General features: G+C 50.9%; 6 protein-coding genes across 6 annotated transcripts; 4 read left to right on the forward strand and 2 right to left on the reverse strand.

Annotated features, from left to right (window-relative positions):
- Window positions 1–1207: 1207 nt before the first annotated feature.
- H257_02613 (hypothetical protein) lies at window positions 1208–1546 on the forward strand (the record flags this gene model as incomplete). Its single annotated transcript, XM_009826327.1, has 1 exon — window positions 1208–1546. The coding sequence occupies one exon, from the start codon at window positions 1208–1210 to the stop codon at window positions 1544–1546; it is 339 nt and encodes a 112-aa protein (XP_009824629.1).
- Window positions 1547–1555: 9 nt separating this feature from the next.
- H257_02614 (hypothetical protein) lies at window positions 1556–3927 on the forward strand (the record flags this gene model as incomplete). Its single annotated transcript, XM_009826328.1, has 5 exons — window positions 1556–1844; window positions 2123–2447; window positions 2499–2547; window positions 2600–2963; window positions 3011–3927. The coding sequence occupies 5 exons, from the start codon at window positions 1556–1558 to the stop codon at window positions 3847–3849; spliced, it is 1866 nt and encodes a 621-aa protein (XP_009824630.1). The 3' UTR covers window positions 3850–3927.
- Window positions 3928–5443: 1516 nt separating this feature from the next.
- H257_02615 (hypothetical protein) lies at window positions 5444–7136 on the forward strand (the record flags this gene model as incomplete). The annotated part of the gene is made up of 7 exons (XM_009826329.1): window positions 5444–5963; window positions 6050–6186; window positions 6291–6536; window positions 6584–6679; window positions 6755–6892; window positions 6957–7041; window positions 7090–7136. 7 exons carry the CDS (start codon window positions 5444–5446, stop codon window positions 7134–7136), a joined length of 1269 nt encoding a protein of 422 aa, XP_009824631.1.
- A 1012-nt stretch (window positions 7137–8148) lies between these two features.
- Window positions 8149–8550, forward strand: H257_02616 (hypothetical protein). The gene has a single exon (XM_009826330.1). The coding sequence runs from the start codon at window positions 8158–8160 to the stop codon at window positions 8515–8517; it is 360 nt and encodes a 119-aa protein (XP_009824632.1). The 5' UTR covers window positions 8149–8157; the 3' UTR covers window positions 8518–8550.
- A 304-nt stretch (window positions 8551–8854) lies between these two features.
- On the reverse strand, window positions 8855–11692 carry H257_02617 (hypothetical protein; the record flags this gene model as incomplete). The annotated part of the gene is made up of 14 exons (XM_009826331.1): window positions 8855–9013; window positions 9082–9129; window positions 9172–9300; window positions 9357–9548; window positions 9597–9851; window positions 9908–10243; window positions 10301–10417; window positions 10478–10627; window positions 10679–10762; window positions 10822–10917; window positions 10978–11266; window positions 11334–11410; window positions 11479–11549; window positions 11668–11692. The coding sequence occupies 14 exons, from the start codon at window positions 11690–11692 to the stop codon at window positions 8855–8857; spliced, it is 2028 nt and encodes a 675-aa protein (XP_009824633.1).
- Window positions 11693–11861: 169 nt separating this feature from the next.
- Window positions 11862–13838, reverse strand: H257_02618 (hypothetical protein; the record flags this gene model as incomplete). Its single annotated transcript, XM_009826332.1, has 10 exons — window positions 11862–11916; window positions 11979–12079; window positions 12152–12238; window positions 12315–12494; window positions 12561–12752; window positions 12804–13008; window positions 13069–13097; window positions 13196–13310; window positions 13375–13441; window positions 13502–13838. The coding sequence occupies 10 exons, from the start codon at window positions 13836–13838 to the stop codon at window positions 11862–11864; spliced, it is 1368 nt and encodes a 455-aa protein (XP_009824634.1).
- Window positions 13839–13916: the final 78 nt, after the last annotated feature.

The raw sequence follows: 13916 nt of genomic DNA on the forward strand, positions 1-13916 counted from the left end.
ACCGACCGACTAGAAACCAATGTAGCTCGAAAAGATCGTGTGGTACTTACTTAAAACATGAACGCGATGTCGCATCTCTGCTGCTTTTGAACGCACGCTAGAATACACAGGCGCACGGAGGGAGATGGTATAGAATAGAAGAGATGGAATCCTCTGATTGTCCCAAAGGTTGTGATAGTACCGAGTTGTCCTCGACATCGTCCCGATACTAATTTTATATTTTTAGTACATCCAGCACAAAGCCCAAGGAGCATTGTTCATCGCATGAGTGACATACCGGAATCCAATGCTTTCGTCAGACAGCATTGAATTCTCCGCCCCTCAAGGTTTCATTCGAACTCTCCTTGTGCTGACCCTAGCGCTGTCGTACTACGCGCCATTCGTCATCCTGCTCTACTACGTCCACCGACACAACCCCGTGATCCGCTTTCGCAACCCCGGGGCGATGGTTTTCACAGCGTTCGCGGCATTTCTGAATGGAGCCCCTCATTGTATAGGCCCCTTTTGCGCAGCGATGTCTCGCTGCACGTACTCGTGTCGTTTGCGTCAGTATATAGAGAATGTCCGACGAGCCTACGATTCATATTGATGTGTCTAGGGTGCCGATGCAAGTCACGCTGCTGGGCTATGTCTTGGCCGAACTTCACGTACAAACACCTTGAATGAGGGAGAATTAACTTGCATGTTCATAGGTGGTGCTGATGTTTCAAGTGACAGAAATGATGGTGGCGCACGCCTCCAAGCGTGTCGTGAACTGCAAAATCATGCGATGGATACAGGCGTATCATCGAAGTCGATTTCTTTCGTTTGGTCGACTGATGTCCCCCTTTTGGCCCGCTTGGCCTCCCAAGTCCTTACTCCCTACGACGGCTACAAATGCTTGTCGTGGGTCATAAACTGGTCGCTCGTCTCGTTTGCGCTCATAATTTCGGCCTCCGTGGCCCTGTCTTTCAAGCTGAGCAAAGTGGTCGACAACTTTCGCCTTCGCTGGTCGTTTTAAGTCAGCGGTCGCGTCTTCTCCTGTTGTACGCCTCTCTGCATCGTTCCCACCGACTCATGAAGTACATGTTTAGTACTCTTGGTGCACTTTCCCGTGTTGAACTTCTCGTTCAACAGCGACGTAGTTATCGAGTATTGCTTGGATAGTTTCATCAACGTGGCCATTGTCCACGCGTTCATTTCGATCCACATTCTCCAGTCGCTTCTAATGGTGCTCCAGTCTATGCGGCGGGACTTCGAATTGAAGACACTCCGAGGGACGGCGGGGGTGCTGAACGCGTATCTGCAAACAACGGATGGCTTTGACGCGTTCTCGATGTTTGCCAAGTCCGAGTTTATGGTCGAATTTGTGTTTGGGTGGCGCGCCATCATGGATTACCGCACCGAAGCCCCCGGCCACCCCTCCGCCATGGACATTTACAACCAGTTCATTGCCCCCAATTCGCCCTATCCGCTGGACAATGTGATGAAAGGGACGATCTTGAAGCGATACGCCATAGCGTTTGAAAGCAACAGCAAGTACAGGGTCCGCCCCAACCATTGTTGACGAGGTGTCATGTTCTTTGACGTTCTCTTGGACGCGATAGTATGCAAGATTCTAGTCGAAACGCTGCCTCGGTTTCAACGGCATGCGCTGGGGGGCGGGTGGTTTAACCTTTTGGTCTTGCAAAACTCCCAAAATGCCCTCGACGAAGTCCTGAATGGAGAGGATGGCCATGACCGACCAGAAGAGAAACCCATACCCACAATCAAATTTGAAGCCATCATGCCGAGCACTGGACGATTGCTGGTCATTGAAAGCTTGCACACCTCCGTCACCAGTGAAAAAGTCGGCGACCACGACAGTCGGATGGCGACGCTGTCACATATAAGGGGGGCCGGGATGGATCACCGATAACATATTACTAAGCAGTATACGAGAACTAGTGGTTGCCGTTGACTTGAAGGTAGCGAGCGACTCTGCAATACTCTTATTTCAATGAAAGGATTCTGTCAGTCCCATGTTGAAGGAGGAAGCTGTATACTGTTATGTTACCTATTGGTAACCAATAAGGATGGTCCAAAATGCATCTAAATATAGCCGCGGTTGGTTCATTTGATAAAGGCCCCATTGCATCGATAGGCATTGCCTGCGCGATGAACTATGACCACACCATACCACGGACACCTAACGTTACCACCACCGTTGTCGACACGAGCGAGCGGCTCTTGCTGCCCCCGGATGGGATTGTGCGCACAATCATCGTGGCCGTCTTTGCGCTGAGTTTTTACCTCCCCTTTGCTATCCTCGTCTACTATTGCAACCGACACAAACCCGCCATTCGGTATCGGAACCCCGTTGAAATGACATTCACAGCCACGGCCGCGTTTGCGTACTGCTTTGCGCGGTGCATGGGCTCTCTCTTTGTCGACAAATTTTCATGCACACTCCGGTTGCTTTCGTTTGGGTAATCGTCCAACCTAATGCGAGATGGATTTATCTCACACCATCACTGTAGAGTGCCGCTGCAACTGGGGTTGGTGGGGTACCTCCTGGCCGAACTAAGGGTACGTACGACCTGACTTGTACTCCGTGTCGTGAGGTGTATCGCGTGACTAGGTAGTCTTGACATTCAACTTGACCGAGATGATGCTGGCACACGCAGAGAGACGAAAAGTGAACCACCACAAACTCGGATATCTGCACTCGCTGCTGCGCCGGGGTCTGTTGTCGACGTACCGCATTTGCCTCCACGTAGCTTGGAATGTCCCCCTCGTGATCATCCTCTACAGCCACGACTACAGCTTGTACAACGGGGAAAACTGTCCCAACGATTTGAGCCACCAAGTCACGACGTTGTTTGCGTCGGAATTTCTCGTCGTGGTCGTCGCGTCGTTGATGCTGTCGTTTAACATGAGCAAAGTGGTCGACAACTTTGGTCTGCGCCAGTCGTTCCAAGCCAGCGGCCGCATCTTGTTTATTTGTACGACCCCCCCCCAAATGATGCTGTCGTTGACGTGGCATGCGTAGGGTTCTGCATTTATTTTCCCCTTCTGACGTTCTTTTTCGATGCGGACATTGTGTTCAACTACCGGGCTGATCTGTTCATGGACATTCTCATCTCGCATACATTCATATGGATCCACATTGTGCTGCCGCTGCGGGAAGCGTATGTGATGTCCCATCACGACTTCGAAGGCGCGGCGTTCAAGGGAACCGTGGGCATCCTCGACGCGTACTTGCACACCCCCGAAGGCTTTCAGGCGTTTTCGACTTTTGCCAAGTCTGAATTTCGACTCGAGTGCGTCTTGGCATGGAAAACCCTCGTGGACTACCGCGTCGATTCGCCCGAGCACCTCTCGGCGTTTGAAATTTACGAGCAGCACATCGCCCCCACGGCCCCCCTGTCGCTCGAAAAAGATATCCCAGCGTCGATACTCAAGCGGTATGGGCTAGCGTTTGAAGCCAACAGCAAGTACAGCATCGTGCCCGAAGAAATGGTCCGGGATGCCAACTACTTTGACGTGCTTTTGGACTCTGTGATGGACAAAATTCTCGTGGAAACGCTGCCGCGGTTCCAGCAGCACGCCCTGGGGGCGACGTGGGGGGACTTTGTCTCCAAGTACAACACACAGATGGCTCTCGACAAGATGCTCGACCACGAACACGCCCCATTCTTGCAGTCCAATCGCTCCATGCCCACCATCAAGGGGGACTTGCTGCGGTCCTCGGGGCGCCTCGGAGCCATTGAAAGTCGAAGGGAGAGCAACATGGCGTCGTCTGTGACCGGCGACACAATATGCGAAAACGACAAATCGCTCGAGCACACTATCAAACGTGGCCATAGTAAAGATATACAACACTTCTGATATTAAAAGTGGGTATCGAAATGGAGAGCGCATAGCGCGGGTACCAATTTTAGAGCACTGAGGCAGCCCCTACGCATACGTCTAATAATAACCAATTGACCACCTGCACTTGCCAGTTACCATCCTCGATGTTACACCGGATGAGCCTGACGCGATGCGGTCTGTTGTTCAGGCCGTCTGCACCGTGAGCGTTTACGCCCCGCTTGCAATCACCGCGTACTACTGTAATTTACAGTAGTACTCGGTAATGTATTATATTGCAATCTATTTAAATCAATTATTTATTGTTCCACTTCGCAGATTGCAATTATTACATACTACGTAGTAATTGATTTTCAGGATGATAATGCCGAAAATTGATTATATTGTACAAATATATCACCACAGGTATTGCCAATATATTGTACACTAATCAAAGGTTGCTTTGGCTGTGAAGTAGATAAAGGTATTATAGAATTTTTCGGTCCCTCCGTTACTCTTTGGGAGGTGACCGCCCCAGTCATACTTAATATTATTTGGAGCGCCTTCATAAACATCAGGTAACCAAAAATGAAATTCTATATAATTAACTATATTTTTTCTAAAGCACCTACAATAGTAATCATTTTTAAAGTAAATACTGAATATTCAAAAATAGGAGAACACAAGCGGTGGAGCATGTGGTTTAATTCGACAATACGCGCAAAACCTTACCAATCCTTGTCAATATTTTAATATTAAACTTAATATAACATTTTGTCTAGAACCTACATTATATAATTTTTTTATATAATTATAAAATAATTAGTCGTAGGGGAACCTGTGGCTGGAAGAGCTCTGATATTTGGGGTTCTCGTGAAAGAAAAATAGAAGCTTCGTATTATTTGTTATATATACTTTAACTCCGAGGTGGCTGCTGTCGTGTGGTTCCTCAACCCTGTCGAGATGGCTGTCACTGCCTTCGCTGCGTTCTTGAACGGACTTGGTCGATGCGTATGTCTTCTCTTCAGAAACGACGTGCTGTGCACCATGCGGTGTGTGTTGATAGGGTAGTCCGCTCCCGCCATACCTAGTCCTCTAATATGTACCGTAGGTTGCCTACGGAGTGGGCATTATTGGGTTATCTCATCACTCAGTTGCATGTGCGTGGTGTGAGATCGTCCCATTACGACCAACGATACATCTTGTGCACCATAGGTCGTGCTGACGTTCCAAATGACGGAGATGATGGTAGTCATAAACAAAGGCACGAGGTGTGCCACCGTCGACCAAGGCTCTGTGGCGTCGACGGTTTGTCCGAAGCGGGGCCTTTTCCAAACATCGCGTCGGACTGTACTTGGTGTGGGGATCACCCCTGTTTATCATTTTGTTCTTGGAGGATTCGAGCGCCTTCATCAAAATCGTGTGCTCGGTCCCGGTCGTTCACCGCATTTGGACGCTGCACACGGTGCAATTTGTCCTTTCCATAGGGCTGTCGGTGCTTATGTCGTTCAGGTTGAGCCAAGACGTGGACAACTATGGCCTCCGGAAGTCATTTCAAACGAGCAACCGCCTCTTGATGCTGCGTACGACACCCATGTTTCGTTCGTTTGATGTTGTCAACATGGTGTGATAAATGGCGGTGGTGGATTTGCCGCTGCTCATCTTCTCCCCCGACTCGTGGGTCGAGTTGGGCTACTCGCTCGACCTTCTTCTCGCGATCGCCATGTCTCATGCCTTCGTCGTTATCCATGTCGTGCCCCCCCTCATTCAAACGACGCGCACGGCATGGGGGCTTGGGTCCCACACGGGGACATTTCGAGGCACCATGGCCATTCTCGACCCGTACTTGCGCACGCCCAACGGGTACACTGCATTTTCGACGTTTCCTAAGTCGGAGTTTGCCTACGAGTGTATTATGGCGTGGAAAACACTCGTGGACTTCCGAACTCAAGCCCCAGGTTGCGTCGGAGTGGACGAAATCTACCAACAGCATTTTGCCCCGTTCGCCCCGTTCTCGCTTGAAACGATCGTCCCTGACAACATACGAACGCGGTACTCCAAGGCAATCCAGGCCAATGACAAGTACGCCGTCAACCCGAAATCCCTGTCGCTCACTGGAACTACTACGACGTGCTCCTGGACTCCGTCGTCACGTTCATGGTGACGGACCTCCTGCCCCGCTTCCAAAAGCACCAACTCGGCGCGGGGTAGACTGACTTTGTCGCACGACACCACACAGAACATGTCCTTGAGGTTATGCTCCAAACCGAAGCCATGGACACGTTTCCTGGTGAGGCATTGATCAAGGCCAAGAAGAACCGCCTGTCGCTCATCGAAAGTCAACGAGATAGCGTCGCCTCAGCCAGCCAAGAGAACGTAGTATGGCACGCCGACACGACACCATGACGCGACCAATAATCATATGCAATTCTATTCTCGGTATATGAAGAGATCAAGGCGCAAAGCATCAACGGCACAAGAACCAAACGAAAAAACGGCCCCTCGAGTCCATCAAGACGGCGAGCAGGTTGAGCAAGTTGGTGCCCATACCAAGTGAAAAGGACAGCGTCGACACCTGGACCAGGAACATGAACGTTCCCAACAACAACATCAAGGCCGACAATCCACTCATGTCGGTGGTACCCACGCCCACTTTCATGCATTTGTCGATTCTCGAGCCTGGCACCATTTTTCGCCTTTGGGTCTGCTGCTTGGTGCTGCCGTTGGTAGTTTGATATTTGGGCAATATAGGAATCGTAGATTCTAATGGTAGCTTCGCAGTCCGGGTGTAAGCGACCTTAACGTTAGTGTCGATGCCATCTCTTCGCTCCACAACACTGCCAGAGACATCTTCACAGCCAGCTCTTCAGTAAGCAACTAGGTGAAACCTAAGGCTAGCGCATCTTGCACTTTGGAATAGCCCTGCCTTGGTGCCAAAAAGTAGACCAAGTACGCTACAAAGAACGGCGTCGAAATCACGAACGACCCTAGGGACATGGTGTCCTTGACTTCGATGATCTATTTGCCGCCTTGGATTCACTGTTTCAAGCTCGAGTTTGACCAGCTCGCGCAATGGCTTGTCGTAGTCTTCGGTTGTGCCATTCCAAGCTCTTGGCATTTGCAAGGTATCACAAAGCGTCTTGAAGTCGCAACGTCACCAAGAGCCTCACGAACTGTACTTGAAGTTATGCCTAAAGGCGTTAATGGTGGCTCTCATCTTGGTGGACACAGGTGCGACCCATGATCGACTCCGAGGGGTAATGGTGTCACGTTGTATAGTGGGGCAACGAAAGCTGTGCACTTTGGCCCTGAATGCTTCCGATTAGTCAGCAGTGCTGCGTTGAAGGTGTACAGTAGACATTAGCGCCTTTAAATTAAAGTGGATGAAGGTGCAATGTGCTTGTGGTGTAAACGATGCCAACCCCCCCCCCCCCGGTACTGTAGCCAAGTTCACGATTAGCGTAACGTGAGGCTAAAAGTATACTCTCAGGGCAATTATTGGACAGGTGCGTACAAGCTCAAACGTTATGACGATGTGTGGTGCAGATTGCAACGCGAATGTACTTTGATTGTTTAATTCGACCTTAACGTTACCTCGGCAGCGGCGTGCTTGCAGGAACATGTCTTCGGTCCATGGCTTCGTATCGCTATACGTTTCTAATGTCTTTGTTTCTCAAAATGAAAAGATGAACACACGTACATCGAAAACGGTAGCACTTCCTCGTTTCGACCCAGGGTATGTTCACCCCACGAATCTAAATCGTTGATCACTTAGTGTGATTCCAATTTCATGGCAGCAAGGCATCAGCGGTCAGATTCATGCTAACTAGTATAGTACTTGCAATGTTGTCTATGAGGTCATGAGCATATTATTGGTGTGAGCGGCGTAGGGAAGGATTAATATAAGGTAGAAAAATTAATAGAATGAAAAACGAATACCAATAACTTCTCATAACACCCGCCTCCGCTCACACTGTCTTGGAATGCAACAGTGGACGTTCATCAACAGCCACGACCCGGACTTGCGTCCACAGCACGTGCGCCGACATCCCGAGTCAACGAAGGGGGTCACTCTCGATCCTCAAAGTTATTGGTATCGTCTACTTTGGAAAACAAAGTAAAGATGACTGCACTATAGAAATGATCCTGTTCAAGTACGGTCTTGTTTAATCCTTGATATCCAGGACATTATTAGCTACAAACCCAACTCCCAGTGGTGAAATGATATTATATTTGGTCATATGATTGGTAGTTCAATCTAAGGCTTTGAAACTTTAATACTTTATCTCTTGGAGTATGGTATTGACTCTCACAGGTCACCGTCCCCACCATTCTGCATTTGCTATCATGAATGCCCCACCCCGCAGCGATGCATATCTTGTCCCCGAAGGAGCTGCAAAGGTCGTGTACGAGAAGGATACGCGCATCAGTAACGCTGGCCAGTTCACCATCTTGCGGGAAGACCACACGGTGGCGAACCTCATTCGCATGCAGCTGCTGCGCGACAAGAACGTGACGTTTGCAGGTTACCAGCACCCGCATCCCCTCGTGAACGACGTCAAGGTCCGTATTCAGACCAACAACAACTCCACCCCGATCCATGCGCTGAGTAACTGCCTGGACGACTTGTCCATTGAGTTTGACGAGTTAGCGCACATCTTCCGCAAACTCACGGGCAACACGAAGGACCAAGGTGGCTTCAGTTAAACCAGCTAATATCAACAACCCATTCCTTCTATACCACAGTGTTAATCGACTTTAACCATTGCCATGCCGCTGCAATGCCTACTTCATATGCAAACTGCGCCTCAAACCCGAGCTTCTCTTGTGCTTTTCGAGGGTCGCACACCGACTCTCGTGCATCGTCCGGTCGCTTCGACCAGTGTTCTATCGTCACAGCGGACTTGCATATTGCCACCACATCTGCCACCAACATGTTGATCGTCGGCGTCACATCTGTGTACACATTGAATGCTTCAAAATGCGACAAGGTGCTTTCTAGCAAAACTACTCGAAGCAGTTTTACTATTAATACAACTTCCATCTACGAGATGAGCTGGGCTCGCTGGTCTTGGATAATGTCTTCGCATTTGGCGATTCGGACTTGTGCCAAATGGAGTTCTGCCCGCAAAGTCTCGATCATGTCATCCTTCTTGGCCACAGTCGCTCGCACGCGTGCATGGAGTTTCTCCAACACATCGTCCTGCCCATACAACAACCGCGTCGTATCCCAAAGACTCCTTATCTCATACACTGTATCTCAGGTAGTACCTGATTGCCACGCATCTCGGCCACATACGCCACGTGGCTCTTCTCCATCTACATCCATCGTCACGATACACGTCACGTCGTACGCGGTACCGTGTCCAACTTGCTCTGCAGCGCCTCGACCGCGCCGCGCAACGTTTCCCGCTCCATCGCATACTCCCGTCGCAACGCATCGGCATGGTTTGAGCCATCGAAGCGTGCTTTGTCGTGCATATCTCGCTCCTTTACGCATAGTCAACCTGCGTCCATGTACTCATGCGACCAACTAACTACAGTACCTCGTTCAATGCTTGCACACATCGGGCCAACTTGTCCTCCATTGCTCGTAGCGCCGACGCCTGCGCGTTTTGCGCTGCCACCGCCATGTCCCTCGCTTCGTCAAGCTTGGCGCACTTGTCATACAGCTCCCGGTTCTTGTCCATCCATGCTGCTTCGACCTCGGCGGCCGCCCGCCGCTTCTTGTCCACTTCCTGCCACCTCTTACCATCACCCCAACGACGAAATGACGAGTATCGTACCCGCATGTCGGCGTCGTACTGAGCCGCCATCTTGGCCTCTGCCGCCGCGACCTTCTTCTCAGTCTCTTGCTGCAACTTGTCGATGACCATGTCGATCTTATCGTCTCGCCGTTTGATCATCTCGACCTCCCATGCCGCCTTGTCCTTGTCCATCTCGGACCGCACCGCCGCCACCGCCGCTAGGTGTTTACCCTCCATCTCACTTTGAACTTTATCGCGATATGCCGCCGCATCTGCTTCAAATCGCCGCGCCATCTACCCCAATTTCGTTCCTAAATGACTGGTTTTCTAACGATTTTACAAGTACGTACGTCATCTTTATCTTTTTGCAACGCCGCCATTTCGTGGTCGATGCGCTGACGCTCCACGGCCCGCATCTCGTCCAAGTCCCGAGCATGCTGTTGCTTGAGAACGCGCATGTCTGTCATCATATCGGAGCGCAATTTCTCGCTCTCGTCTTGCAAACGTCGCCGTTGCTGGTTGAGTTGCTGCTGCAGCTCGGCGTCGGCGGCGTCGAGTCTGTACATGAGTTTGCAGCGCTCTTTCTCCCGGGCTTCGACCAGCTTGCGCTCGTACTCTTCGCGCTGCCGTCGCAACAGCTCTTCCTTTTCTTTCTCATACGCGGCCATCCACTTGCGCTTGTCGTCCTAATATATATATATATACAGTAATAACGATGACATCGGTCGTGCGTTTTGATCTACCGCCGCCGCCTCTTTTGCCTTGTCCAAGTTCTCTTTGCACTTGGTCATGATGGCTTGAACGTCGGGCTCCAACGCTTTGATCGTACTTTTTTTGATTTCGTCCGTCTTTTTTACCATCTAGATTGGCAAGTACCATCCACATGATTTTTACCAGTGTATGGTTATGTTGACCCCTACCCATTGATCACGCCGGACCTTTTCTTGGACGCTCCATCGCTCCTTGGCGTCTTTAAGCTGTCGTTGGAACCCTTCGTCTTGCTGCTGCAGTCGGTCCACTGCCTTTTTCAGCTCGGCGGCCACGTTGTCACACCTTTGCACCAATTCTCCCTGTACGTACTCCATCTCAGCACATATATGTTTGTATCTAGCCATCCATACCTTGTCGGCAACAAGTGTCTGGGCAAAGTCGAGTTGTTTTTCCAGCTCTTTTTCATGTCGATCTTGCAGCTCTTGTAGCTTGGCCTATGGTATGGTTCATTCATCCATATTGTACCAGAGATATCCATGGGCCACAACGTTACCTGAAATTCGGCCGCGGCGAGACTGGCGTTTTCCGTGGCCTTGGCCTTGTCTTTCTTTCGAGCCGCGTGGAGCAACTCGATCGTTTGCGTCTTGTCCTACCAAACGAGTCGACTGATTTCGTTGCTTTGTCTGGACCGACGTTGTTGTTTTCGTACGTGCAATTCAATGCTGAGCGTCGCGATCTTTTCGCGAATGTCGTTGGCATAGAATTGGTTGTCGTTGCTGCTGTTGATACTACTGTTGCCATTTCGAACAGATCTAGACGACAGAGAGCCCTGACGAGGAGACGACCCCCGCGAGCCCCCTTCCCACATGTCCGTGCGGACAAGTGGAGGCAACGGATGAGCATGCGACGGGGTATGGCTAAGCGACGCCCTTTCGAGTTGGGCGACCGATTTGAGCTCCACTTGGTCCAAAAAGTCGTAAATGCTGCCCACCGAAGCTCTACGGTAGTATAAATGACTGGGTTGACTGACACCATTGTGGAAAATCGTCGGTTTGGTCTGCCTACTCTTTGGTCGAATACAGCGGGGGAGGGGACTCTGTCGGGTCGTCCAGGACCAACTCACCAGCCACCACACGACAGTCCTGACACAATAACATGAGATTGCATTTAGTGAGATGATGGCAAGCTATCTATCTACTCCTTCTACTACCGTGTCGTCGACATGGTCGAGAAACGCATTGTTGTTGTCGCTGCTGTCGTCTTCGAACGCAGGCAAACAACCTACAGCGGCACACACACACACACATGCAGCAACGTCCTCGGCATTGTCGGTGCGAAATCGCAAGTGGCCCCGTGGATATATGGATGCATTCACTAACTAGTGATAGTATTATATTACCGCCGTCACTGCTTCGGCGGGACATCAAGCCCAGACAAACACGAGCAAAAACACGCCACCACGAATCTCGACGACGGATGATATTGTGTTGGGATTACAAACGGTTACACGCATTATATCCTTCTTCCGATGAAGCGTTGCTAAAAAGGTCGACTCGTGAGGACGGTTACGCTTTCGGTTCCTCCCTCTCTTTATCACGCGCCAAATGCAAAGTCTGCGACAAGGGACACGTGGTCGCTGCCCAGATCTCTACGAACGCATATATAGAATCAATCAACGACGGGGGTGGGGGGGGTATCCACAAGTAGTACCTCGTTGGTAGCGAACGAATGTTGCGAAAAAACGACACGGGCGGCAACTCGACGACCCCCACACACACGACGTTGGCGTACCAAATATAGTCCACCGTGCCCTATCCAGACAATCCACTATTGGAGGGGGGTTCGAGTAGTACTACTACTAGTAGTAGTAGTAGGAGCAGTACGAGGAATCGATCGTGGTATGACGTGGCAAACGGCTCGCCACTGGTTTCAGCGGTCGGGTGTTGGGCGTACGCACTGGCTAGCGGTAGCTATACATGTATAACAAACAAGAGATTGACATTTTCGTGTCTACACTTTAGACTGGATGGACATATATATATCTACCTCGTGGACAGCGTGAACTCCTAAACACTCGTGGGGGGGGTGAGGCCGGCGGCTACGGCGGGAACTGGGGGCGTCGAAGCGGTAGGCGGCAGTGCCATTTCCCTGGTGCCGCGTCACACAACCACCGTCAACCCCTTGATCTCCTTCTTCGTCATGGACGTCGTTGTGAAAGTACGAGTTCTGTAGTACATTTGATCAGGGGACGAGATATCACTTTGGAAAGTGATATATATATATATGAATTACCCGATGGGCAAACTGGCCCGACGCGTCGCCGGTGTAAACAGTTGTACCGTCCAAACGGCCTTTGGAAAGAAACGCGTACAACGCACTCTTGGGCGTGACGTTGAAATCGCCGCAGAGAATCACATGGGGAATGTTTAGGGCGTGGAGGGTGCTCAAGAGCAGTTGCATCTGGGCCAACTTGACATCTCCGCGCTACACTGTTGTATGAGAACATGGAACTCGTTGTATATAGGGGAAGGTCACCCGCGGATTGAAGAGGATGTGCGTGGTAGCGACCACGACGGTGTCCTTGGTTGGTTTGTACGTCAGTGACAGCGCCAACGCAACATTGTGGCGGTCGAGAATGGCATGGCCTGGTTGATGGAACTCGAGCTCGATCTCAGCTTCGATTTGAAACAGGTCCTCCTTCACAAAGATGCTGCACCCGTCGTGGGTTTCGGCGCCGGTTCTACACGGCGGCGGTTCTACGTCAATATATACGAAAGAGTTGCGTGTATTCGCTCCATACCGCTGCTTGTGTTTGCCCACGTAGCCATACTAATGCAAGGACAGCATGAGAATCGCAATATGATTTTTGATGTCGTGGTGACGGCCATGAAAGATGTGACAGATCATGGCTTCCGAGTGTTTCATACTTTGCGCAGTTCGGGCTCGAAAAAGTCCTCAAAGTGGTCCACTTCTTGCAAACAAATGACCGCGGCGTTCCACGTCAGAATCTCACGCAACAGGCGCGTGCATCGGAAAGCCCATCTACATCAAATGAGCTGATTGAGGGCGTCGGTTCACCCTCATGTATGGCTTTGCGACAACGTACTGGAACTTGAACGCTTGACTTGGATGGCTATGACCAAGGTTGCCGTCCCGACTTGTGGCCAAGTAATCTAGATCATCGTCAATCTCACCATGCTGCTTCGGCTTACAGATGGAAGGTGGCAACCTACCGGCCAACACATTGAAGGACACCACTCGAAACGGACTGGTCGTGGCAGCTGCAGCTCCACCATCGACCGATGCCACGTCATAAGCTGTGTACACGCGGTCGCAGTTTGGAATCGGAGAAAAGATGTCGACAGACTCTGGCGCACGCGACGATGGCGGTCGATGGCCGCCAGTGCTACTGCTTCGCCCGCCTCCTCCACGGCCTCCGCGGCCTCCTCGACCTCCTCGACCTCCTCGACGACCATATGCGCTCCGAACACCGATCGGACGGTCGTTCAAGATGCTAGGCGCCGCCGGGAGTGGCGCGTCCACAACGTGGTGCGTGCCATCGTCAGCCATGGCGAATTGCATTCTGGTGGCAGTTGACAATTCCCAGAATACCCGTTGTACCAGTAATTAGTGTGATTCTGCCTTTCG

This window comes from Aphanomyces astaci (assembly GCF_000520075.1).
Source record: "Aphanomyces astaci strain APO3 unplaced genomic scaffold supercont1.4, whole genome shotgun sequence".
Lineage (NCBI taxonomy): Eukaryota > Oomycota > Saprolegniomycetes > Saprolegniales > Verrucalvaceae > Aphanomyces > Aphanomyces astaci.